This window comes from Salmo salar, chromosome ssa23 (assembly GCF_905237065.1).
Source record: "Salmo salar chromosome ssa23, Ssal_v3.1, whole genome shotgun sequence".
In the NCBI taxonomy this organism is placed as follows: domain Eukaryota; kingdom Metazoa; phylum Chordata; class Actinopteri; order Salmoniformes; family Salmonidae; genus Salmo; species Salmo salar.
Genome location: NC_059464.1, coordinates 52200668 through 52227717, shown reverse-complemented (window position 1 = coordinate 52227717; position 27050 = coordinate 52200668). Strand labels below are relative to the sequence as shown.

Sequence of the window (27050 nt, the reverse complement as noted above, 5' to 3'; positions counted from 1 at the left end):
CACCCGACAAGGCCCAAATCCCATCATTCACATGAAGAAGAGACGGAGATATCGGGGTCGTAGGTCGGGGTGCCTTGTAAGGATCCGACGGTCAGTGACTAATCCCCCTCTACCGTCAGTCCTATTAGCCAACCTGCAATTATTGGATAACAAAATGGAGGAGCTCCAATCACAAATATCCTACCAGCAGGACATTAACAACTGTAATAGCTTATGTTTCACCGAGTTGTGGCTGAACGACGACATGGATAACATACAGCTGGCTGGGTTTTCTGTCCATCGGCAGGATAGAACAGCTGCCTCCGGTAAGACAAGGGGTGGCGGTCTGTGTCTATTTGTAAATAACAGCTGGTGCACAAAATCTAATATTAAGGAAGTCTCAAGGTTTTGCTCGCCTGAGGTAGAGTATCTCATGATAAGCTGTAGACCACAGTATTTACCAAGAGAGTTTTCATCTATATTTTTCGTAGCTGTCTATTTACCACCACAGGCCGATGCTGGCACTAAGATGGCACTCAACCAGCTGTATGAGGCCATAAGCAAACAGGAAAACGCTCATCCAGAGGTGGCGCTATTAGTGGCCGGGGACTTTAATGCAGGGAAACTTAAACCAGGGAAACTTAAACCACTTAAACCTACCAGCATGTTAAATGTGCAAACAGAGGGAAAAAAAACTCTAGACCACCTTTACTCCACACACAGAGACGGATACAAAGCTCTCCCTCGCCCTCCATTTGGCAAATCTGACCATAACTATATCCTCCTGATTCCTGCTTACAAGCAAAAATTATAGCAGGAAGTACCGGTGACTCGCTCAATAAGGAAGTGGTCAGATGACGCAGATGCTAAGCTACAGGAATATTTTGCTATCACAGACTGGAATATGTACCAGGATTCTTCCGATGGCATCAGTACTAGCTTCATCAATAAGTGTATCGATGGCGTCATCCCCACAGTGACTGTACGTACATACCCCAACCAGAAGCAATGGATTACAGGCAACATCCACACTGAGCTAAAGGCTAGAGCTGCCGCTTTCAAGGAGCAGGACTCTAACCGGGATGGTTAGAAGAAATTCCAGGCAAAGCGTCAATGCAGGACTAAGATTGAATCGTACTACACCGGCTCTGACGCTCGTCGGATGTGGCAGGACTTACAAACTATTACGGACTGCAAAGGTAAGCACAGTTGCGAGCTGCCCAGTGACACGAGCCTACCAGACGAGCTAAATAACTTCTCTGCTCGCTTTGAGGCAAGCGACACTAAAGCATGCATGAGAGCATCAACTGCTCCGGACGACTGTGTGATCACGCTCTCCGTAGCCGATGTGAGTAAGACATTTAAACAGGTCAACATTCACAAAGCCGCAGGGCCAGACGGATTACCAGGACGTGTACTGTGAGCATGCGCTGACCAACTGGCAAGTGTCTTCACTGACATTTTCAGCCTCTCCCTGTCTGAGTCTGTAATAACAACGTATTTCAAGCAGACCACCATAGTCCCTGTGCCCAAGAACACCAAGCTAACCTACCTAAATTACTACCGACCAGTAGCACTCAAGTCTGTAGCCATGAAGTGCTTTGAAAGGCTGGTCATGGCTCACATCAACACCATTATCCCAGAATCCCTAGACCCACTCCAATTTGCGTACCACCCCAACAGATCCACAGATGATGCAATCTCTATTGCACTCCACACTACCCTTTCCCACCTGGACAAAAGGAACACCTACGTGAGAATGCTATTCATTGACTACAGCTCAGCATTCAACACCATAGTGCCCTCAAAGCTCATCAATAAGCTAAGGACCCTGGGACTAAACACCTTCCTCTGCAACTGGATCCTGGACTTCCTGACGGGCCGCCCCCAGGGGGTAAAGGTAGGTAACAACACATATGCCATGGTGATCCTCAACATGGGAGCCCCTCAGGAGTGTTGTCTTAGTCCCCTCCTGTCCTCCCTTTTCACCCACAACTGCATGGCCAAGCACAACTCCAATACCATCATTAAATTTGCCGACGACACAACAGTAGTAGGCCTGATCACCGACAACAGTGTGGTGCCAGGACAACAACCTCTCCCCAAAACGTGAGCAAGTCAAAGGAGCTGATCGTGGACTACAGGAAAAGGAGGGCCGAACACTCCCCATTCACCTTGACGGAGCTATAGTGGAGCAGATGGAGAATTTCAAGCTTCTTGGTGTCCACATCACCAACAAACTAACATGGTCCAAACACACCAAGACAGTCGGGAAGAGGGCACGACAAAACCTTTTCCCCCTCAGGAGACTGAAAAGATTTGGCATGGGTCCCCAGATCCTCAAAAAGTTATACAGCTGCACCATCGAGAGCATCCTGACTGGTTGCATCACTGCCTGGTTTGGCAACTGCTCTGCATCTGACCGTAAGGCGCTACAGAGGGTAGTGCGTACGGCCCAGTACATCACTGGGGCAAAGCTTCCTGCCATCCAGGACCTAAATATTTGGCGGTGTCAGAGGAAAGCACAAAACACTGTCAGACTTCAGTCACCCACGTCATAGACTGTTCTCTCTGCTACCGCACGGCAAGCGGTACCGGAGTGCCAAGTCTAGGACCAAAAGGCTCCTTAACAGCTTCTACCCCCAAGTCATATGACTGCTGAAAAATGTATCAAATGGCCACCCGGGCTATTTACGTTTTTACACTGTTGCTACTTGCTGTTTATTATCTATGCATAGTCTCTTCACCCCTACCTACATGTATAAAATACCTCGGCTAACCTGTATACCCGCACATTGACTAGGGAACCGGTACCCCCTGTATTTAGCCTCATTATTGTTATTTTATTGTGCTACTTTTTATTATTTTTGACTTTAGATTGTTTGGTAAATATTTTCTTAACTCTTTCTTGAACTGTACTGTTGGTTAAGGGTGTGTAAGTAAGCATTTCACAGTAAGGTCTACACTTGTTGTATTCGGCGCATGTGACAAAGTTTGATTTCATTTACCTGATTATCTGTCAATGGGCATGTTTTACCTGATTATTGATAACTGGGTATGTTTGACCTGATTATCTATAAATGGGAACTTTTTACCTTATTTATCTATTATCTTTGGGGATCCTGAGTGGTGCAGGGCTCTAAGGCATTGCATCGCAGTGCTAGAAGCGTCACAACAGACCCGGGTTTGATCCCGGACTGTATCACAACCGGCCGTGATTGGGAGTCCCATAGGGCGGCGCACAATTGGCCCAGCGTCATGAGGGTTTGGCTAGAGTAGGCCACCATTATAAATAAGAATTTGTTCTAAACTGACTTGCCTAGTTAAATAAAAAAAATCTTCTTTAGGATAATCAACTAGACGTCATTGTTGCACCTTTTAGTGATCATAGTGTGAAATCCAGTATATATTGTCTGTGTGTTTGTGTGCCTTCAGTGTTTGTGTTTGTGTTTGTGTGTCTCAGGAAACCCCCAGGCCAGAGTATGATCAAATCCTACAAGAGAAGAGACGGAATAAGAGAGGAGCCAAAAGGAGTGAGGTATTTATTATAATAATTATAATATCTATATAGATAGAGAGATCCAGTGGCTTGATAGTGATAGTCACTGGATATCAGAAGGTGAATGAATATAATAATTATAATATCTATATAGATAGAGAGATACAGTGGCTTGCGAAAGAATTCACCTCCCTTGGCATTTTTCCTATTTTGTTGCCTTACAACCTGGAATTAAAATCGATTTTGGGGGTGGGTTTGTATCATTTGATTTACACAACATGCCTACCACTTTGAAAAGGCAAAATATTTTTTTTTATTGTGAAACAAGCAAGAAATAAGACAAAAAAACATAACTTGAGCGTGCATAATCTACTTTGTAGAGCCACCTTTTGCAGCAATTACAGCTGCAAGTCTCTTGGGATATGTCTCTATAAGCTTGGCACATCTAGCCACTGGGATGTTTGCCCATTCTTCAAGGCAAAACTGCTCCTGCTCCTTCAAGTTGGATGGGTTCCGCTGGTGTACAGTAATCTTTAAGTCATACTACAGATTCTCAATTGGATTGAGGTCTGGGATTTGACTAGGCCATTCCAATACATTTAAATGTTTCCCCATAAACCACTTGAGTGTTGCATTAGCAGTATGCTTTGGATCATTGTCCTGCTGGAAGGTAAACCTCCGTCCCAGTCTCACATCTCTGGAAGACTGAAACAGGTTTTCCTCAAGAATTTCCCTTTATTTAGCGCCATCCATCATTCCTTCAATTCTGACCAGTTTCCCAGTCCCTGCTAATGAAAAACATCCCCACAGCATGATGCTGCCACCACCATAATTCACTGTGGGGATGGTGTTCTCGTGGTGATGAGGTGTTGGGTTTGCGCCAGACATAGCGTTTGTCTTGATGGCCAAAAAGCTCAATTTTAGTCTCATCTGACCAGAGAACCTTCTTCCATACACTGCGTGCACAATTGTTAGGCAAATTGTATTCCTCGGGATTAATTTTATTGTTGAACAAACACAATGCTCTCAGTCAATCCAAAATGTTATTGAACCTCAAACCTGAATGTTTAACAAAGGAAAAGTGAGTTGTGTCTTTCTCAGGGAAATATATAAGGGTGCAGAATTATTAGGCAACTAAATTACAAAAATAATTTCTCTCAACTCACTTGTTGATTCTCAATTTTTTGAGTTAGTGTAACAGATAAGTAACACAAAATGACAATTATATAACATTTTTGGCCTTTCAAAAATATTCAGTGACCAATATAGCGACCCTTATTTTCAATAACTGCCATGAGCCTTCCATCCATGGAGTCTGTCAGTTTCTTGATCTGTTCACGATCAATTTTCGCTGAAGCAGTAACCACAGCCTCCCAAATGCTGTTCAAAGAGGTGTATTGTCTTCCCTCACTGTAAATCTCACGTTTGAGAAGGGCCCACAAGTTCTCAATAGGATTTGGAAGAGGGCCAGGTGAGGAAGAGGGCCAGGTCATTATTCAGGCATCTTTGAGGCCCTTGCTGGCTAGCCAAGCAGTGGAGTACTTGGATGCATGTGATGGAGCATTGTCCTGCATAAAGATCATGGCCTTCTAGAATGCTGAGGACTTCTTCCTGTACCACTGTTTGACGAAAGAATCTTCCAGAAACTGGCAGTAGCTTTGGGAGTTGAGTTTCAGTCCATCTTCAACCCGAAAAGGTCCAACTACCTCATCCTCAATGATAGCAGCCCATACCAGTACCCCCTCTTCACCTTGCTGGCACCTGACTCAAAGTGGTGCCCTGTGTCCATTACTGATCCAGCCACGGGCCCATCCATTTGGTCCATCAAGAGTCACTTTCATTTCATATGTCCATAAAACCTTTGAAAAATCTGTCTTCTGGTAATCTTGAGGCTTCAATTTATGAATCTTATTCAGTGGTGGTCTTGTTTCAGTCTTCTTGACCTTGGCCATGTCTCTGAGCTCTTGACACCTTGTACTTCTGAACACTCCAGGTAGGTTGCAGTTCTGGAATACGGTGGCGCTGGAGGATAATGGGTTCCTGGTAGTTTGACGTTTAATTCTTCTCAAGTCTTTTACAGTTAATTTGCGCCTTTTCTTCCCCATGAGTTTTTTGCGCCCCAGTTGACTATTCGCAACAAAACGTTTGATTGTCCGGTGGTCAGACCTCAATAGTTCAGCTATTTAAAGAGTGTCGCATCCGTCTGAAAGGCATTTTACATTTTTTGCTTTTCAGTGTCAGTTAAATGTATTTTTTGGCCCATTTTACCTGAGGTAATGAGGCTGCCTAATAATTATGCACACCTTGATATAAGGTGTTATTCACTTTCGCCACACCCTCCCTCATTACACAAATACATATCACCTGAAAATGATTAAATCCAATAAGCATTCAAGTTTATATGGTTTAGAGTTCGAAAATGTGAATAGAAATAATGATAAGATCAGAATACTCACTTGCCTAATAATTGTGCACGCAGTGTATGTTTGGGGAGTTGCCCACGTGCCTTTTGGCAAACACTTTAAGCAATGTCTTTTTTCTGGCCAGTCTTCTGTAAAGCCCAGCTCTGTGGAGTGTACGACTTAAAGTGGTCCTGTGGACAGATACTCCAATCTCCGCTGTGGAGCTTTGCAGCTCCTTCAGGGTTATCTTTGGTCTCTTTGTTGCCTCGCTGGTTAATGCCCTCCTTGCCTGGTCCGTGAGTTTTGGTGGGCGGCCCTCTCTTGGCAGGTTTGTTGTGGTGCCATATTATTTCCATTTTTTAATAATGGATTTAATGGTGCTCCGTGGGATGTTCAAAGTTTCTGATATTTTTTTATAACCCAACCCTGATCTGTACTTCTCCACAACTTTGTCCCTGACCTGTTGGGAGAGCTCCTTGGTTTTCATGGTGCCCCTTGCTTAGCAGTGTTGCAGACTCTGGGGACTTTCAGAACAGGTGTATATATACTGAGATCATGTGGCAGATCATGTGACACTTAGATTGCACACAGGTGGACTTTATTTAACTAATTGTGTGACGTCTGAAGGTAATTGGTTGCACCAGATCTTATTTAGAGGCTTCATAGCAAAGGGGGTGAATACATATGCACGCACCACTTTTCATATTTAGATTTTTTTGAAACAAGTAATTTTTTTTCATTTCACTTCACCAATTTTGACTATTTTGTGTTTGTCCATGACATGAAATCCAGATGCAACAAAATAGGAAAAACGCCAAGGGGAATAAATACTTTTGCAAGGCGCTGTAGATAGATAGATAGATAGATAGATAGATAGATAGATAGATAGATAGATAGATAGATAGATAGATAGATAGATAGATAGATAGATAGATAGATAGATAGATAGATAGATAGATAGATAGATAGATAGATAGATAGATAGATAGATAGATAGATAGATAGATAGAGAGAGAGAGAGAGAGAGAGAGAGAGAGAGAGAGAGAGAGAGAGAGAGAGATAGATAGATAGATAGATAGATAGATAGATAGATAGATAGATAGATAGATAGATAGATAGATAGATAGATAGATAGATAGATAGATAGATAGATAGATAGATAGATAGATACAATAGATACAATAGATAGATACAATAGATAGATACGATAGATAGATACAATAGATACAATAGATATGATAGATAGATACAATAGATAGATACAATAGATACAATAGATAGATACGATAGATAGATAGATAGATAGATAGATAGATAGATAGAGAGAGAGAGAGAGAGAGAGAGAGAGAGAGAGAGAGAGATAGATAGATAGATAGATAGATAGATAGATAGATAGATACAATAGATACAATAGATAGATACAATAGATACAATAGATAGATACGATAGATAGATACAATAGATACAATAGATATGATAGATAGATACAATAGATAGATACAATAGATACAATAGATAGATACAATATATAGATACAATAGATAGATAGATAGATAGATAGATAGATAGATAGATAGATAGATAGATAGATAGATAGATAGATAGATAGATAGATAGATAGATAGATAGATAGATAGATAGATAGATAGATAGATAGATACAATAGATACAATAGATACAATAGATAGATACAATAGATACAATAGATAGATACGATAGATAGATACAATAGATACAATAGATATGATAGATAGATACAATAGATAGATACAATAGATACAATAGATAGATACAATATATAGATACAATAGATAGATAGATAGATAGATAGATAGATAGATAGATAGATAGATAGATAGATAGATAGATAGATACAATAGATACAATAGATAGATACAATAGATAGATACAATAGATACGATAGATAGATACGATAGATAGATACAATAGATACAATAGATATGATAGATAGATACAATAGATAGATACAATAGATACAATAGATAGATACAATATATAGATACAATAGATAGATAGATAGATAGATAGATAGATAGATAGATAGATAGATAGATAGATAGATAGATAGATAGATAGATAGATAGATAGATAGATACAATAGATACAATAGATAGATAGATACGATAGATACAATAGATAGATAGATACGATAGATAGATAGATACGATAGATAGATAGATACGATAGATAGATAGATAGATACGATAGATAGATAGATATATAGATAGATAGATAGATAGATAGATAGATAGATAGATAGATAGATAGATAGATAGATAGATAGATAGATAGATAGATAGATAGATAGATAGATAGATAGATAGATAGATAGATACAATAGATGATAAAATAGATACAATAGATATTTATAGATAGAGATATATAGATAGAGCTACACTACCGGTCAAAAGGTTTAGAACACCTACTCATTCAAAGGTTTTTCTTTATTTTTACTATTTTCTACATTGTAAAAAACTATGAAACAACACATATGAATTATGTACTAACCAAAAAAAGTGTTAAACAAATCCAAATATATTTTATATTTGAGATTCTTCAAATAGCCACCCTTTGTCTTGATGACAGCTTTGCACACTCTTGACATTCTCTCAACCAGCTTCATTGAGGAATGCATTCCAATCACCTGGAATGCATTCCAATTGACAGGTGTGCCTTCTTAAAAGTACATTTGTGGAATTTCCTTCCTTCTTAATGCATTTGAGCCAATCAGTTGTGTTGTGATACGGTGGGGGGGGTGTAATACAGAAGATAGCCCTATTTGGTAAAAGACCAAGTCCCTATTATGGCAAGAACAGCTCAAATAAGCAAAGGGAAATGAAAGTCTACCATTGCTTTAAGACATGAAGGTCAGTCAATCCGGACATTGTCAAGAACTTTGAAAGTTTCTTCAGTCACAAAGAAAATCGCTATGATGAAACTGGCTCTCATGAGGACGTTCACAGGAAAGGAATCAAATCAAATCAAAATCAAATCAAATCAAATGTATTTATATAGCCCTTCTTACATCAGCTGATATCTCAAAGTGCTGTACAGAAACCCAGCCTAAAACCCCAAACAGCAAGCAAAGCAGGTGTTGAAGCACGGTGGCTAGGAAAAACTCCCTAGAAAGGCCAAAACCTAGGAAGAAACCTAGACAGGACCCAGGCTATGAGGGGTGGCCAGTCCTCTTCTGGCTGTGCCGGGTGGAGATTATAACAGCACATGGCCTAGATGTTCAAATGTTCATAAATGACCAGCATGGTCAAATAATAATAATCATAGTAGTTGTCGAGGATGCAACAAGTCGGCAACACAAGAGTAAGTGTCAGTTGGCTTTTTCATAGCCGATCTTTGAGAGTATCTCTACCGCTCCTGCTGTCTCTAGAGAGTTGAAAACAGCAGGTCTGGGACAGGTAGCACGTCCGGTGAATAGGTCAGTGTTCCACAGTGCGTGAACAGGTCAGGGTTCCATAGCTGCAGGCAGAACAGTTGGAACTGGAGCAGCAGCACGGCCAGGTGAACTGGGGACAGCAAGGAGCCATCAAGCCAGGTAGTCCTGAGGCATGGTCCTAGGGCTCAGGTCCTCCGAGAGAGAGAAAGAAGGAAAGAAAGAGAAAGAGAGAGAGCATATTTAAATTCACACAGGACACCGGAAAAGACAAGAGAAATACTCCAGATGTGACAGACTGACCCTAGCCCCCCGACACATAAACTACTGCAGCATAAATACTGGAGGAGGAAAAGAAGACCCAGAGTTACCTCTGCTGCAGAGGATAAGTTCATTAGAGTTACCAGCCTCAGAAATTGAAGCCCAAATGAATGGTTCACAGAGTTCAAGTAACAGACACATCTCAACATCAACTGTTCAGAGGAGACTGCATGAATCAGGCCTTCATGGTTGAATTTCTGCAAAGATACCACTACTGAAAGGACACCAATAAGAAGAAGACTTGCTTGGGCCAAGAAACACGATCAATGAACACTAGACCAGTGGACATTTGAAATGTGGTCTGATGAATCCAAATTGGAGATTTTCGGTTCCAACCGCCGCGTCTTTGTGAGACGCGGTGTGGGTGAACGGATGATCTCTGCATGTGAATTTCCCACCGTGAAGCATGGAGGAGGAGGCGTTATGGTGTGGGGGTGCTTTGCTGGTGACATTGTCTGTGATTTATTTAGAATTCAAGGCACACTTAACCAGCATGGCTACCACAGCATTCTGCAGCGATACGCCATCTCATCTGGTTTTGGCTTAGTGGGACTTTCCATTTTGTTTTTACACAGGACAATGACCCAACACACTTCCAGGCTGTGTAAGGGCAATATTACCAGGAAGGAGAGTGATGGAGTGCTGCATTAGATGAAGTGGCCTCCACAATCCCCCGACCTCAACCAAATTGAGATGGTTTGGAATGAGTCGGACCGCAGAGTGAAGGAAAAGCAGCCAACAAGTGCTCAGCATATGTGGGAACTCCTTCAAGACTGTTGGAAAAGCATTCCAGATAAAGCTGGTTGAGAGAATGTCAAGCGTGTGCAAAGCTGTCATCAAGGCAAAGGGTGGCTATTTGAAGAATCTCAATATAAAATATATTTTGATTTGTTTAACACTTTTTTGGTTACTACATGATGACATTTGTGTTATTTGATAGTTGTGATGTCTTCACTATTATTCAACAATTTAGAAAATAGTAAAAAATGTAATTCTCTGGATTGACTGACCTTCATGTCTCAATGTCTGACCTTCATGTCTTAAAGTAATGATGGACTGTCGCTTCTCTTTGCTTATTTGAGCTGTTCTTGCCATGATATGGACATGGTCTTTTACCAAATAGGGCTATCTTCTGTATACCACCTCTACCTTGTCACAACACAACTGATTGGCTCAAACGCATTAAGAAGGAAAGAAATTCCACAAATTAACAAGCCACACCTGTTAATGGAAATGCATTCCAGGTGACTACCTCATGAAGCTGGTTGAGAGAATGCCAAGAGTGTGCAAAGCTGTCATCAAGGCAAAGAGTGGCTACTCTGAATAATTTAAAATATAAAATGTTTTTTGATTTGTTTAACTTAACACTTTTTTGATCGCTACATGGTTCCATGTGTGTTATTTCATAGTTTTGAGTAAGTGTGTCCAAACTTTAGACTGGTACTGTAGGTATATATGGTGTGTGTATTGTGTGTTAGTGTACAGGTGTGTGTTAGTGTACAGGTGTGTGTTAGTGTACAGGTGTGTGTTAGCATACAGGTGTGTGTTGTGTGTTAGTATTCAGGTGTGTGTTGTGTGTTAGTATTCAGGTGTGTATTGTGAAAGGTTGGTATACAAAATAATATTTACTCACAAAGACAGCTTAGCTCCATTAATGTGTGTTTGTTTGTGATGACATTATGTATTCCATTATTTGCAGCTGGGTGGAGTGAGGTATGGTGACGCAGAGGAGGGAGAGAAGGACAAGATGCTCTCACAGGTACAACTGATGGACAGAGAGAGGGAGGGAGGGAGGGAGGGGGAGGGAGGGAGGGAGGGAGGGAGGGGGAATGGAAGAGAGGGAGGGAGGATGGAAGGGGGAGGAATGGAAGGAGAGAGGGAGGGAGGGAGGAATGGAAGGAGAGAGGAGGATGAAAGAGGGAGGGAGGGAGGAATGGAAGGAGAGAAGGAGGAAGAGAGGAGGGAGGGAGGGAGGGAGAGAGAGGAAGGGAGGGAGAAAGAGAAGCGGTGGGAGGGGAGGAGAGAGGAAGGCAAGGAGAGGGAAGGAGAGGGGGAGGGAAGGAAGGAAGGAAGGACAGAGGGGGGAAGGAGAGGGAAGGAGATGGGGGAGGGAGGGAAGGAAGGAGGTAGGGAAGGAGGGAAGGACAGAGGGGGGAAGGAGGGGGAAGGAGAGGGAAGGAGAGAGAGGGAGGGAGGGAAAGAGAAGTGGTGGGAGGGGGAGGAGGGAGGGAAAGAGAAGTGGTGGGAGGGGAGGAGGGAGGGGGAGGGAGGGAGGGAGGGAGGGAGGGAGGGAGGGAGGGAAAGAGAAGTGGTGGGAGGGGAGGAGGGAGGGAAAGAAGTGGTGGACAGAGGGAGGCAAGGAGAAAGACAGAGGGAGGCAAGGAGAAGGAAGGAGAGGGGGAGGGAGGGAAGGACAGAGGGGGGAAGGAGAGGGAAGGAGAGGGGGAGGGAAGGAAGGAAGGAAGGACAGAGGGGGGAAGGAGAGGGGGAGGGAGGGAGGGAAGGAAGGAAGGAAAGAGGGAGGGAAGGAGAGGGGGAGGGAGGGAAGGGAGGGAGGGAAAGAGAGAAGTGGTGGAAGGGGAGAGAGGGAAGGAAAGAAGGGGAGGGAGGGGGAGAGAAGTGGTGGGAGGGAGCGATGGAGGGAGCGAGGGAAGGAGAGAAGGAGGGAGGGAAAGAGGGAGGGAGAAGCAAGAAGTGCTGGGAGGGAAGGAGAGAGGGAGACAGGGAAAGAAAGAAGTGGTGGGAGGGAGGGAGGGAGGGAGGGAGAGAAGTGCTGGGAGGGAGGGAGGGAGGGAGGGGAGGAGGGAGGAGAGAGGAGGGAGGGAGGGAGGGTGAGAGGGAGGGAGGGAGGGAGAAAAGTGGTGGGAAGAGGGAGGGAGGGAGGGAGGGAGGGAGGGAGGGAGGGAGGGAGGGAGGGAGAGGGAGGGAGGGAGGGAGGGAGGGAGGGAGGGAGTTGAGGGAGGGAGGGAGGGAGGGGAGGAGAGAGGGAGGGAGGGACAGAGAGAAGTTGTGGAAGGGGTGAGAGGGAGGGAGGGAAGAGAGAGGGAGGAGTTCCATTGAATTTGTTAAACAAAGCATGCTGAAGAGCTCCTACTGTTTTGTTATAGATCAAGCTAACAGAGCTAGCATTGTTTTTATCTGAAGGATGCTAACAGAGCTAGCATTGTTTTTATCTGAAGGATGCTAACAGAGCTTCCATTGTTTTTATCTGAAGGATGCTAACAGAGCTAGCATTGTTTTGAACTGAAGGATGCTAACAAAGCTTCCATTGTTTTTATCTCAAGGATGCTAACAGAGCTAGAATTGTTTTGAACTGAAGGATGCTAACAAAGCTTCCATTGTTTTGAATTGAAGGATGCTAACAGAGCTTCCATTGTTTTTATCTGAAGGATGCTAACAAAGCTTCCATTGTTTTGAACTGAAGGATGCTAACAAAGCTTCCATTGTTTTGAACTGAAGGATGCTAACAGAGCTTCCATTGTTTTGAACTGAAGGATGCTAACAAAGGTTCCATTGTTTTGAACTGAAGGATGCTAATGCTAAGGCTTAACTGCAGTTTAGTAAATAAACCTGTGTGTGTGTGTGTGTGTGTGTGTGTGTGTGTGTGTGTGTGTGTGTGTGTGTGTGTGTGTGTGTGTGTGTGTGTGTGTGTGAGCGAGCGCGCGTGCGCGAACCCCTACTCTGGTTGGTTTAGCCTAAAGCTGCTTACCTTCAGCAGATTACCTCAGATTATATATATAGAGAGAAGGTAGACGAGCTAGAGAGATGTTGAGGCTTTCTGTAAACAGGTACATGATTTCCCTGTCAGTATGAGTCTATCCATAACCCTGACGGTATGAGTCTATCCATAACCCTGTCGGTATGAGTCTATCCATAACCCTGTAGGTATGAGTCTATCCATAACCCTATAGGTATGAGTCTATCCATAACCCTGTAGGTATGAGTCTATCCATAACCCTGTCGGTATGAGTCTATCCATAACCCTGTCAGTATGAGTCTATCCATAACCCTGTCGGTATGAGTCTATCCATAACCCTGTAGGTATGAGTCTATCCATAACCCTGTCAGTATGAGTCTATCCATAACCCTGTAGGTATGAGTCTATCCATAACCCTGTCGGTGTGAGTCTATCCATAACCCTGTCAGTATGAGTCTATCCATAACCCTGTCGGTATGAGTCTATCCATAACCCTGTCGGTATGAGTCTATCCATAACCCTGTCAGTATGAGTCTATCCATAACCCTGTCGGTATGAGTCTATCCATAACCCTGTCAGTATGAGTCTATCCATTACCCTGTCAGTGTGAGTCTATCCATAACCCTGTCAGTATGAGTCTATCCATTACCCTGTCGGTATGAGTCTATCCATAACCCTGTGAGTATGAGTCTATCCATAACCCTGTCGGTATGAGTCTATCCATAACCCTGTAGGTATGAGTCTATCCATAACCCTGTCGGTATGAGTCTATCCATAACCCTGTCGGTATGAGTCTATCCATAACCCTGTCGGTATGAGTCTATCCATAACCCTGTCAGTATGAGTCTATCCATAACCCTGTCAGTGTGAGTCTATCCATAACCCTGAAGGTATGAGTCTATCCATAACCCTGTAGGTATGAGTCTATCCATAACCCTGTCAGTATGAGTCTATCCATAACCCTGAAGGTATGAGTCTATCCATAACCCTGTCGGTATGAGTCTATCCATAACCCTGTCAGTATGAGTCTATCCATAACCCTGTCGGTATGAGTCTATCCATAACCCTGTGAGTATGAGTCTATCCATAACCCTGTAGGTATGAGTCTATCCATAACCCTGTCAGTATGAGTCTATCCATAACCCTGTCGGTATGAGTCCTACCATAACCCTGTAGGTATGAGTCTATCCATTACCCTGTCAGTATGAGTCTATCCATAACCCTGAAGGTATGAGTCTATCCATTACCCTGTAGATATGAGTCTATCCATAACCCTGTCAGTATGAGTCTAACCCTGTCAGTTTGAGTCTATCCATAACCCTGTCGGTATGAGTCTATCCATAACCCTGTAGGTATGAGTCTATCCATAACCCTGTCGGTATGAGTCTATCCATAACCCTGTCAGTATGAGTCTATCCATAACCCTGTCAGTATGAGTCTATCCATAACCCTGTCGGTATGAGTCCTACCATAACCCTGTAGGTATGAGTCTATCCATTGCCCTGTAGGTATGAGTCTATCCATAACCCTGTCAGTATGAGTCTATCCATAACCCTGTAGGTATGAGTCTATCCATAACCCTGTCGGTATGAGTCTATCCATAACCCTGAAGGTATGAGTCTATCCATAACCCTGTCGGTATGAGTCTATCCATAACCCTGTGAGTATGAGTCTATCCATAACCCTGTAGGTATGAGTCTATCCATAACCCTGTCAGTATGAGTCTATCCATAACCCTGTCGGTATGAGTCTATCCATAACCCTGTCGGTATGAGTCTATCCATAACCCTGAAGGTATGAGTCTATCCATAACCCTGTCGGTATGAGTCTATCCATAACCCTGTGAGTATGAGTCTATCCATAACCCTGTAGGTATGAGTCTATCCATAACCCTTTAGGTATGAGTCTATCCATAACCCTGTCAGTATGAGTCTAACCCTGTCAGTTTGAGTCTATCCATAACCCTGTCGGTATGAGTCTATCCATAACCCTGTCGGTATGAGTCTATCCATAACCCTGTCGGTATGAGTCTATCCATAACCCTGTCAGTATGAGTCTATCCATAACCCTGTCGGTATGAGTCTATCCATAACCCTGTCAGTGTGAGTCTATCCATAACCCTGAAGGTATGAGTCTATCCATAACCCTGTCGGTATGAGTCTATCCATAACCCTGTGAGTATGAGTCTATCCATAACCCTGTAGGTATGAGTCTATCCATAACCCTGTCAGTATGAGTCTATCCATAACCCTGTCAGTATGAGTCTATCCATAACCCTGTCGGTATGAGTCTATCCATAACCCTGTCGGTATGAGTCTATCCATAACCCTGAAGGTATGAGTCTATCCATAACCCTGTCGGTATGAGTCTATCCATAACCCTGTGAGTATGAGTCTATCCATAACCCTGTAGGTATGAGTCTATCCATAACCCTGTCAGTATGAGTCTATCTATAACCCTGTAGGTATGAGTCTATCCATAACCCTTTAGGTATGAGTCTATCCATAACCCTGTCAGTATGAGTCTAACCCTGTCAGTTTGAGTCTATCCATAACCCTGTCGGTATGAGTCTATCCATAACCCTGTCGGTATGAGTCTATCCATAACCCTGTCGGTATGAGTCTATCCATAACCCTGTCAGTATGAGTCTATCCATAACCCTGTCGGTATGAGTCTATCCATAACCCTGTCAGTGTGAGTCTATCCATAACCCTGAAGGTATGAGTCTATCCATAACCCTGTCGGTATGAGTCTATCCATAACCCTGTGAGTATGAGTCTATCCATAACCCTGTAGGTATGAGTCTATCCATAACCCTGTCAGTATGAGTCTATCCATAACCCTGTCAGTATGAGTCTATCCATAACCCTGTCGGTATGAGTCTATCCATAACCCTGTCAGTATGAGTCTATCCATAACCCTGAAGGTATGAGTCTATCCATAACCCTGTCGGTATGAGTCTATCCATAACCCTGTGAGTATGAGTCTATCCATAACCCTGTAGGTATGAGTCTATCCATAACCCTGTCAGTATGAGTCTATCCATAACCCTGTCAGTATGAGTCTATCCATAACCCTGTAGGTATGAGTCTATCCATAACCCTGTAGGTATGAGTCTATCCATAACCCTATAGGTATGAGTCTATCCATAACCCTGTCAGTATGAGTCTATCCATAACCCTGTGAGTATGAGTCTATCCATAACCCTATAGGTATGAGTCTATCCATAACCCTGTAGGTATGAGTCTATCCATAACCCTATAGGTATGAGTCTATCCATAACCCTGTCGGTATGAGTCTATCCATAACCCTGTCGGTATGAGTCTATCCATAACCCTGTCAGTATGAGTCTATCCATAACCCTGAAGGTATGAGTCTATCCATAACCCTGTCGGTATGAGTCTATCCATAACCCTGTGGGTATGAGTCTATCCATAACCCTGTAGGTATGAGTCTATCCATAACCCTGTCAGTATGAGTCTATCCATAACCCTGTAGGTATGAGTCTATCCATAACCCTGTGGATATGAGTCTATCCATAACCCTGTCGGTATGAGTCTATCCATAACCCTGTCAGTATGAGTCTATCCATAACCCTGTCAGTATGAGTCTATCCATAACCCTGTCAGTATGAGTCTATCCATAACCCTGTCAGTATGAGTCTATCCATAACCCTGTCAGTATGAGTCTATCCATAACCCTGAAGGTATGAGTCTATCCATAACCCTGTAGGTATGAGTCTATCCATTACCCTGTCACTATGAGTCTATCCATAACCCTGTAGGTATCAGTCTATCCATAACCCTGTCACTATGCCATCTTGTTTCAGAGCTGGTCATGGGTGCACCTCAGCCACGCTCAAGGTCCTAAACGATATCATAACCGCCATCCATAAAAGACATTACTGTGCAGCTGTCTTCATCGACCTGGCCAAGGCTTTCGACTCTGTCAATCACTGTATTCTTATCAGCAGACTCAACAGCCTTGGTTTCTCAAATGACTGCCTCGCCTGGTTCACCAACTACTTCTCAGATAGAGTTCAGTATGTCAAATCGGAGGGCCTGTTGTCCGGACCTCTGGCAGTCTCTATGGGGGTACCACAGGGTTCAATTCTCGGGCCGACTCTTTTCTCTGTATACATCAATGATGTCGCTCTTGCTGCTGTTATTCTCTGATCCACTTCTACGCAGACGACACCATTCTGTATACTTCTGGCTCCTCTTTGGACACTGTGCTAACAAACCTCCAGACGAGCTTCAATGCCATACAACACTCCTTCCGTGGCCTCCAACTGCTCTTAAATGCAAGTAATACTAAATGCAAGCTCTTCAACCAATCGCTGCCCGCACCCACCCGCCCGTCCAGCATCACCACTCTGGACGGTTCTGACTTAGAATATGTGGACAACTACAAATACCTAGCTATCTGGTTAGACTGTAAAAGCTCCTTCCAGACTGACATTAAGCACCTCCAATCCAAAATTAAATCTAGAATCGGCTTCCTATTTCGCAACAAAGCCTCCTTCACTCACGCCGTCAAACATACCCTCGTAAAACTGACTATCCTACCGATTCCTGACTTTGGCGATGTCATTTACAAAATCGCCTCCAACACTCTACTCAGCAAACTGGACGTAGTCTATCACAGTACCATCCGTTTTGTCACCAAAGCCCCATATACTACCCACCACTGCGACCTGTATGTTCTCGTTGGTTGGCCCTCGCTTCATACTCGTCGCCAAACCCACTGGCTACAGGTTATCTACAAGTCTCTGCTAGGTAAAGCCCCGCCTTATCTCAGCTCACTGGTCACCATAGTGCACCCACCCGTAGCACGCGCTCCAGCAGGTATATTTCACTGGTCATCCCCAAAGCCAACTCCTCCTTTGGCCGCCTTTCCTTCCAGTTCTCTGCTGCCAATGACTGGAACGAACTGCAATAATCACTGAAGCTGGAGACTCATATCTCCCTCACTAGCTTTAAGCACCAGCTGTAGGTGCAGCTAACCGATCATTGCACCTGGACACAGCCCATCTGTAAATAGCCCATCCAACTACCTAATCCCCATATTGTTATTAACACCCCAGTATCTCTACTTGCACACCATCATCTGCACATCTATCACTCCAATGTTAATGCTTCATTGTAATTATTTCGCCACTCTGGCCTATTTATTGCCTTATCTCCCTAATCTTACTAAATTTGCACACACTGTATATAGATTTTTCTATTGTATTATTGACTGTATGTTTGTTAATCCCATGTGTAACTCTGTGTTGTTGTTTTTGTCGCACTGCTTTGCTTTATCTTGGCCAGGTTACAGTTGTAAATGAGAACTTGTTCTCAACTGGCCTACCTGGTTAAATAAAGGTGAAATAAAAAATGTAATAAATAAAAATCTTCCACCCACCTTGCACTCTTTAAATATCCTTCTTCCTTGTCAGTGAAGGGCTGTTAAGTTAAAACCAAGATGTCCATATAATACTTATGAATGGCAGTTTTTTCTTGAAACTGCAAATACAATGATAGATTCATGCAATGCTTTACTATAAAGGAGATCTTTCCACCCCTACTCTTGCACACAGTGGTCTGCGAACCCACAACCTTCTGTGTTGCCATGCTCACAGGACGAAGAACAGTTTCTAAAAATGCTCCCTGATTACTGTGATCTAGCTGTATTCACCATGGTTACTGGGATTTAGCTGTATTCACCATGGTTACTGTGATCTAGCTGTGTTCACCATGGTTACTGTGATCTAGCTGTATTCACCATGGTTACTGTGATCTAGCTGTGTTCACCATGGTTACTGGGATTTAGCTGTGTTCACCATGGTTACTGGGATTTAGCTTTAATAACCCTGGTTACTGTGATCTAGCTATGTTCACCATGGTTACTGGGATTTAGCTGTGTTCACCGTGGTTACTGGGATTTATCTTTAATAACCATGGTTACTGTGATCTAGCTGTATTCACCATGGTTACTGTGATCTAGCTGTATTCACCATGGTTACTGTGATCTAGCTGTGTTCACCATGGTTACTGTGATCTAGCTGTATTCGCCATGGTTACTGTGATCTAGCTGTATTCACCATGGTTACTGTGATCTAGCTGTATTCACCATGGTTACTGTGATCGAGCTGTATTCACCGTGGTTACTGTGATCTAGCTGTATTCACCGTGGTAGTTATGGTAATCTAAACGTTTTCACAATGGTTACTGTGATCTAGATGTGTTCACCATGGTTACTGTGATCTAGCTGTATTAACAATAGTAGTTGCTAAATGTGTGTGTGTGTGTGTGTGTGTGTGTGTGTGTGTGTGTGTGTGTGTGTGTGTGTGTGTGTGTGTGTGTGTGTGTGTGTGTTCATTCCTCTGGCAGAGGGAGCAAGAGTCATTGACCTTGGAGGATCGGTTGCCAGGATACATGATCAACGTGTCAGTCATTCTAATGATGGTACTGTCACTACCACACTTCCTGTTTTACCCCTATCCATCACTCTATCATTCTATCCTTCTATACCTCTAATTACCCCTATCCATCACTCTATCCTTCTATCCTTCTATACCTCTAATTACCCCTATCCATCACTCTATCCTTCTATCCTTCTATACCTCTAATTATAACTATCCTTCTATACCTCTAAATATCACTATCCTTTATACTCCCATCTAGCACTATCCTTCTATACCTCTAAATATCACTATCACTCTATACCTCTAATTATAACTATCCTTCTATTCCTCTAAATATCACTATCACTCTATACCTCTAATTATAACTATCCTCTATACCTCCAATTATAACTATCCTAAGAACACTACACACAATATGGGTTGAAATAACCCAGCGCAAACCAGTCTAGTGTGCACATACACGAAACAACAAACAATTCCTCACACAGACATGGGGGGAACAGAGGGTTATATACACGTCAAATACTGGGGGAATTGAAACCAGGTGTGTAGGAAAACAAGACAAGATAAATGGAAAAAATGAAAGGTGGATCGGCGATGGCTAGAAAACCGATGAAGTCGACCGCCGAACGCCGCCCGAACAAGGAGAGGGACCGACTTCAGCTGAAGTCATGACACTATCACTCTATACCTCTAATTATAACTATCATTCTATACCTCCAATTATAACTATCCTTCTATTCCTATAATTATAACTATCACTCTATACCTCTAATTATAACTATCACTCTATACCTCTAAATATCACTATCCTTCTATACCTCTAATTATAACTATCACTCTATACCTCTAAATATCACTATCACTCTATACCTCTAATTATAACTATCCTTCTATACCTCTAAATATCACTATCCCTCTATAGCCCCATCTAGCACTACCCTTCTATACCTCTACCTAGCACTCTATCCATCTCTACCTAGCACTCTATCCTTCTATTCCTCTAATTATAACTATCACTCTATACCTCTAATTATAACTATCACTCTATACCTCTAATTATAACTATCACTCTATACCTCTAATTATAACTATCCTTCTATACCTCCAATTATAACTATCCTTCTATTCCTCTAATTATAACTATCACTCTATACCTCTAATTATAACTATCACTCTATACCTCTAAATATCACTATCCTTCTATACCTCTAAATATCACTATCCTTCTATACCTCGAATTATCACTATCCTTCTATACCTCTAATTATAACTATCCTTCTATACCTCTAATTATAACTATCCTTCTATACCTCTAAATATCACTATCCCTCTATACCCCCATCTAGCACTACCCTTCTATACCTCTACCTAGCACTCTATCCATCTCTACCTAGCACTCTATCCTTCTATACCTCTACCTAGCACTCTATCCTTCTATACCTCTACCTAGCACTCTATCCTTCTATACCTCTACCTAGCACTCTGTCCATCTATACCTCCATCTGGTACTCTATCCTTCTATACCTTCATCTAGCACTCTGTCCATCTATACCTTCATCTAGCACTCTGTCCATCTATACCTCTAAGTATCAATTTATACCTCCATTTATAATCACTCTCTTTTTATACATCTATCAATCTATCCTTCTACACCTCATCACTCAATACATGTATATATCACTCTATTCCTCTAAATATTCCTCTTCCCTTCTATACCTCTATCTAGCACTCTATCCTTCTATACCTCAATTAATACCTATATCTTTCAACCTATCTTTCTATATCTCTATCCCTCTCTTTCCTTTTGTACTTCTATCTTTGATACGTCAATCCCTCTATCCTTCTATACCTCTAATTATCCTGCTATACCTCAATCTATCACTCCATACCTCTACCGCTATTTACTTTTATTCCACTAATTACCATTCTATTCTTCTATACCGCTAATATCACTCTATATATCCCCATCCTTCTATACTTCTATCACTAGTAGTTACAAACAGCAAAGGTTCTAAACGCTGGCCCAATATATTGTATAATGTCTTTATATATTTAAACATTTTCTTGTGCATTTTGCTATTTGCCTCATGACTCCTGGGGGCTTTGTTGACTACAAACATTCTTTACCAATCCGTGGGACAGACTGTTTGTTCCCACACTCAGGACTCTGACTCTCTATTGGTTAAACAGACTTTTGGCCTCCCATTCTATTCTAACCACCTCTCGCTGGCTTTGTGTTCATGTTACCTGATGAAATTGCTGTACAAAATGATCTTGTTACCATTTAATGCACATTCAGATGTCATAAATCAGCAGTGCAGAACTCTCCCTGTCCTCTGCCGGGCCCTGATTGTATTACTGTTGATGATATCTGGAAATGTGCATGTACACCCTGGCCCACCTACTGTTGCTAGCCCCTTTTCTGACTGGTGCTCTGATATCACTGATTTCTGCTCTCGTAAAAGCCTGGGTTTTCTGCACGTTAACACTAGAAGCGTATTACCTAAATTGGATCAATTGAAGGTGTGGGTTCACAGCTCCAATTCAGATGTGTTGGTCATTACTGTAACGTTTGACGTTGTGGGTGTGGAGTCAGGCGCAGGAAACAAGAGCGTTTACTATAGTGCTTTAATAAATGCACCATCAAAGAGAGTATACACCCAAAAATACAACAGGGTGTAATCAAAATACAAAGACCCAAAACACGTTCCACTTACACAACACACAGTGAAAGAAAGAAATAAGCCCGCACACAGAACAGGTGGGGAAACGGGCTTAAATACCCAACTAATCACTAATGGAACACAGGTGCAACAAATAAAGACAAAACCAACAGAAAAGGAAAAAGGGATCGGTGGCAGCTAGTAGGCCGGTGACGACGACCGCCGAGCGCCACCCAAACAGGGAGAGGAGTCACCCTCGGCAGGAGTCGTGACAGTACCCCCCCCCGACTCCCGCAGCGCGCCGACACCGGCCTCGGGGACGATCAGGAGGGCGAGGCGCAGGGCGATGCGGGTGGAGGCGATGGAAATCCCTCAACAGTGCTGGATCCAGTATGTCCCCCACTGGCACCCAGCACCTCTCCTCCGGACCGTACCCCTCCCAGTCCACGAGGTACTGCAGGCCCCTCACCCGGCGTCCTGAGTCCAGAATGGAACGTACTGTATACGCCGGGGACCCCTCGATGTCCAGAGGGGGCGGAGGGACCTCCGGCACCTCACCGTCTTGTAAGGGACCAGCTACCACCGGCCTGAGGAGAGACACATGAAACGAGGGGTTAATACGATAATAAGAAGGGAGTTTTAATCTGTAACACACGTCGTTTATTCTCCTCAGGACTTTGAAGGGCCCTACACGCTGCGGACCCAGCTTCCGGCAGGGCAGGCGAAGGGGCAGGTTTCGGGTCGAGAGCCAGAGCCTGTCCCCTGGTTGGAATACGGGGGCCTCACTGGGGTGGCGGTCAGCGCTCCTCTTCTGCCGTCCCCCTGCTTGTTTAAGGGCCTCCTGGACAGCCCTCCAGGTCTCCTTGGAGCGCTGCACCCAATCCTCCACCGCAGGAGCCTCGGTCTGGCTCTGATGCCACGGTGCCAGGACCGGCTGGTAACCTAACACACACCTGGTCTATACGAAATAGTGAACTGGAACCGGGTGAAGAACATGGCCCACCGTGCCTGACGCGGGTTCAGTCTCCTAGCTGCCCGGATATACTCCACGTTCCGGTGGTCAGTCCAGATGAGAAAAGGGTGTCTAGCCCCCTCAAGCCAGTGTCTCCACACGGTCAGAGCCCTGACCACAGCCAACAGCTCCCGGTCCCCCACATCATAGTTGCGCTCCGCCGGACTGAGCTTCCTAGAAAAGAAAGCACAGGGGCAGAGTTTCGGTGGCGTACCCGAGCACTGAGATAGCACGGCACCCACCCCAGCCTCGGACGCGTCCACCTCCACTATGAATGGTAAGGAGGGGTCCGGGTGAGCCAACACAGGCGCATCAGTGAACAGTGCCTTCAACTGGGTGAAAGCTCTGTCCGCCTCTGTCGACCATCGCAAACGCACCGGCCCCCCCTTCAGCAGTGAGGTAATGGGAGCCGCTACTTGGCCAAAACCCCAGATAAAACTCCGGTAGTAATTGGCAAACCCTAAGAACCGCTGCACCTCCTTCACCGTGGCTGGAGTCGGCCAATTACGCACGGCCTTAACGCGGTCACACTCCATCACCACCCCCGAGGTGGAAATGCGATAACCCAGGAAGGAGACGGCTCGTTTGGAGAACTCACACTTCTCAGCCTTGACGTATAGGTCATGCTCCAGCAATCTCACATTTACATTTACATTTAAGTCATTTAGCAGACGCTCTTATCCAGAGCAACTTACAAATTGGTGCATTCAACTTATGATATCCAGTGGAACAACCACTTTACAATAGTGCATCTAAATCTTTTAGGGGGGGGGGATTAGAAGGATTACTTCATCCTATCCCAGGTATTCCTTAACTTCTCTAGGACCAGTGGGACGATTTCGTCCCACCTACGTAACAGCCAGTGAAATCCCGTGGCGCGTTATTCAAATACCTTAGAAATGCTATTACTTCAATTTCTCAAACATATGACTATTTTACACCATTTTAAAGACAAGACTCTCATTAATCTAACCACACTGTCCGATTTCAAAAAGGCTTTACAACGAAAGCAAAACATTAGATTATGTCAGCAGAGTACCCAGCCAGAAATAATCAGACACCCATTTTTCAAGCTAGCATATAATGTCACAAAAACCCAGAAGACAGCTAAATGCAGCACTAACCTTTGATGATCTTCATCAGATGACAACCCTAGGACATTATGTTATACAATACATGCATGTTTTGTTCAATCAAGTTCATATTTATATAAAAAAACCAGCTTTTTACATTAGCATGAGACGTTCAGAACTAGCATACCCCCCGCAAACTTCCGGTGAATTTACTAAAAATGTACTAAATTACTCATGATAAACGTTCACAAAAAGCATAACAATTATTTTAAGAATTATAGATACAGAACTCCTCTATGCACTCGATATGTCCGATTTTAAAATAGCTTTTCGGTGAAAGCACATTTTGCAATATTCTAAGTAGATAGCCCGGCATCACAGGGCTAGCTATTTAGACACCCAGCAAGTTTAGCACTCACCAAAGTCAGATTTACTATAAGAAAAATGTTATTACCTTTGCTGTTCTTCGTCAGAATGCACTCCCAGGACTTCTACTTCAATAACAAATGTTGGTTTGGTCCCAAATAATCCATTGTTATATCCAAATAGCGGCGTTTTGTTCGTGCGTTCAAGACACTATCCGAAAGGGTAAATAAGGGTGACGAGCATGGCGCATTTCGTGACCAAAAAAATCTAAATATTCCATTACCGTACTTCGAAGCATGTCAACCGCTGTTTAAAATCAATTTTTATGCCATTTTTCTCGTAAAAAAGCGATAATATTCCGACCGGGAATCTGCGTTTAGGTAAAAAGATGAAAGAAAATAAAGCACGGGGTCGACTCGTGCACGCGCCTAAGCCCATTGTCCTCTGATCGGCCACTTGCCAAAAGCGATAATGTGTTTCAGCCTGGGGCTGCCTCGATATCATTCAGCTTTTTCCCGGGGTCTGAGAGCCTATGGGAGCCATAGGAAGTGTCACGTTACAGCAAAGATCCTCAGTCTTCAATAAACAGAGACAAGAAGAACAAGATCTTGTCAGAGAGGGCACTTCCTGTAAGGAATCTGCTCAGGTTTTGGCCTGCCATATGGGTTCTGTTATACTCACAGACACCATTCAAACAGTTTTAGAAACTTTAGGGTGTTTTCTATCCAAAGCCAATAATTATATGCATATTCTAGTTAATGGGCAGGAGTAGTAACCAGATTAAATCGGGTACGTTTTTTATCCGGCCGTGTCAATACTGCCCCCTACCCCCAACAGGTTAAAGAGCACCATGCGCACCAGGGACACATGCTCGGCGCGGGTGGCGGAGTAAATCAGGATATCGTCGATATACACTATCACGCCCTGCCCATGCATGTCCCTGAGAATCTCGTCCACAAAGGATTGAAAGACGGCTGGAGCATTCTTCAACCCATACGGCATGACGAGGTACTCATAGTGGCCCGATGTGGTTCTACATGTGGTTTTCCACTCGTCTCCCCCCGAATACGCACCAGATTATACGCGCTCCTGAGATCCAGTTTCGTGAAAAAACGCACTCCGTGAAATGATTCCACCGCCGTAGCGATGAGAGGTAGTGGGTAACTGAACCCCACTGTAATGGAATTGAGACCTCTATAATCAATGCACGGACGCAGACCTCCCCCCTTTTTTCTTCACGAAAAAGAACCCCGAGGAGACGGGTGAGATGGAGGGCCGAATGTACCCCTGTCTCAGAGATTCCGGGACATATGTCTCCATAGCCAACGTCTCCTCCTGGGACAATGGGTACACGTGACTCCTGGGAAGTACAGCGTTTACCTGGAGGTTTATCGCACAATCCCCCTGTCGATGAGGTGGTAATTTAGTCGCCTTCTGAGAGCCAAATCGGCATATCGGGGGGAATGCGCACAGTGGAAACCTGGTCTGGACTCTCCACCGACGTGGCACCGATGGAAACTCCCAGACACCTACCTGAACACTCCTCTGACCACCCCTGGAGAACCCCCTGTTTCCACAAAATCTTGGGATTGTGACTGGCCAGCCAAGGCACCCCCAGCACCACTGGAAACGCAGGTGAATCGATAAGGAAGAAACTCATTTGCTCCTTATGATTCCCCTGCGTTACCATGTCCAGTAGCACCGTGGACTCCCTGACCAGCCCTGACCCTAATGGTCGGCTATCTAAGGAGTGCACGGGGAAGGGGGAATCTAACGGCACCAGTTGAACTCCCAGCTTGAGGGCGAGTCCGCGATCCATAAAGTTCCCCACTGCGCCTGAATCGACTAGCGCCTTATGCTGGGAACAGAGGGTTCTGGGTGAGTGCTGACTCACCTGGGGTGAACGAGGAGTGTTCTGCCTGCCCTCTCGACTCCCAGAGGGACCCCCCCAGCACCGGTCGACCGTGTGTCCTCGGCGACCACAATTGGTGCAGGAGGAGCGCCCTCCTCCGGTTCCCTTAGATGCGGCCCCTCCTAGCTCCATGGGAATGGGCACGGGAGGGCTAGGAGGTGGAACTGACAGGACCCTTTCTGAACGCCCGCGGGCAGCCAGCAGATTGTCCAGTCGGATTGACATGTCAATCAGTTCATCCAGGGAGAGTGTAGTGTCCCGACACGCTAGCTCCCTGCGGACGTCCTCCCGGAGGCTGCACC

General features: G+C 44.1%; 1 protein-coding gene across 1 annotated transcript in view; it reads left to right on the top strand.

The window, feature by feature from the left end:
* The window catches only part of LOC106584860 (anoctamin-1), a 245226-nt gene that overhangs the window by 179077 nt on the left and 39099 nt on the right, over window positions 1–27050 (top strand). The window contains exons 14-16 of the mRNA XM_045706374.1: window positions 3443–3517; window positions 11310–11369; window positions 19685–19759. Of these exons, the coding sequence (XP_045562330.1) occupies window positions 3443–3517; window positions 11310–11369; window positions 19685–19759 (210 nt within the window). The remainder of the gene's footprint in view (window positions 1–3442; window positions 3518–11309; window positions 11370–19684; window positions 19760–27050) is intronic.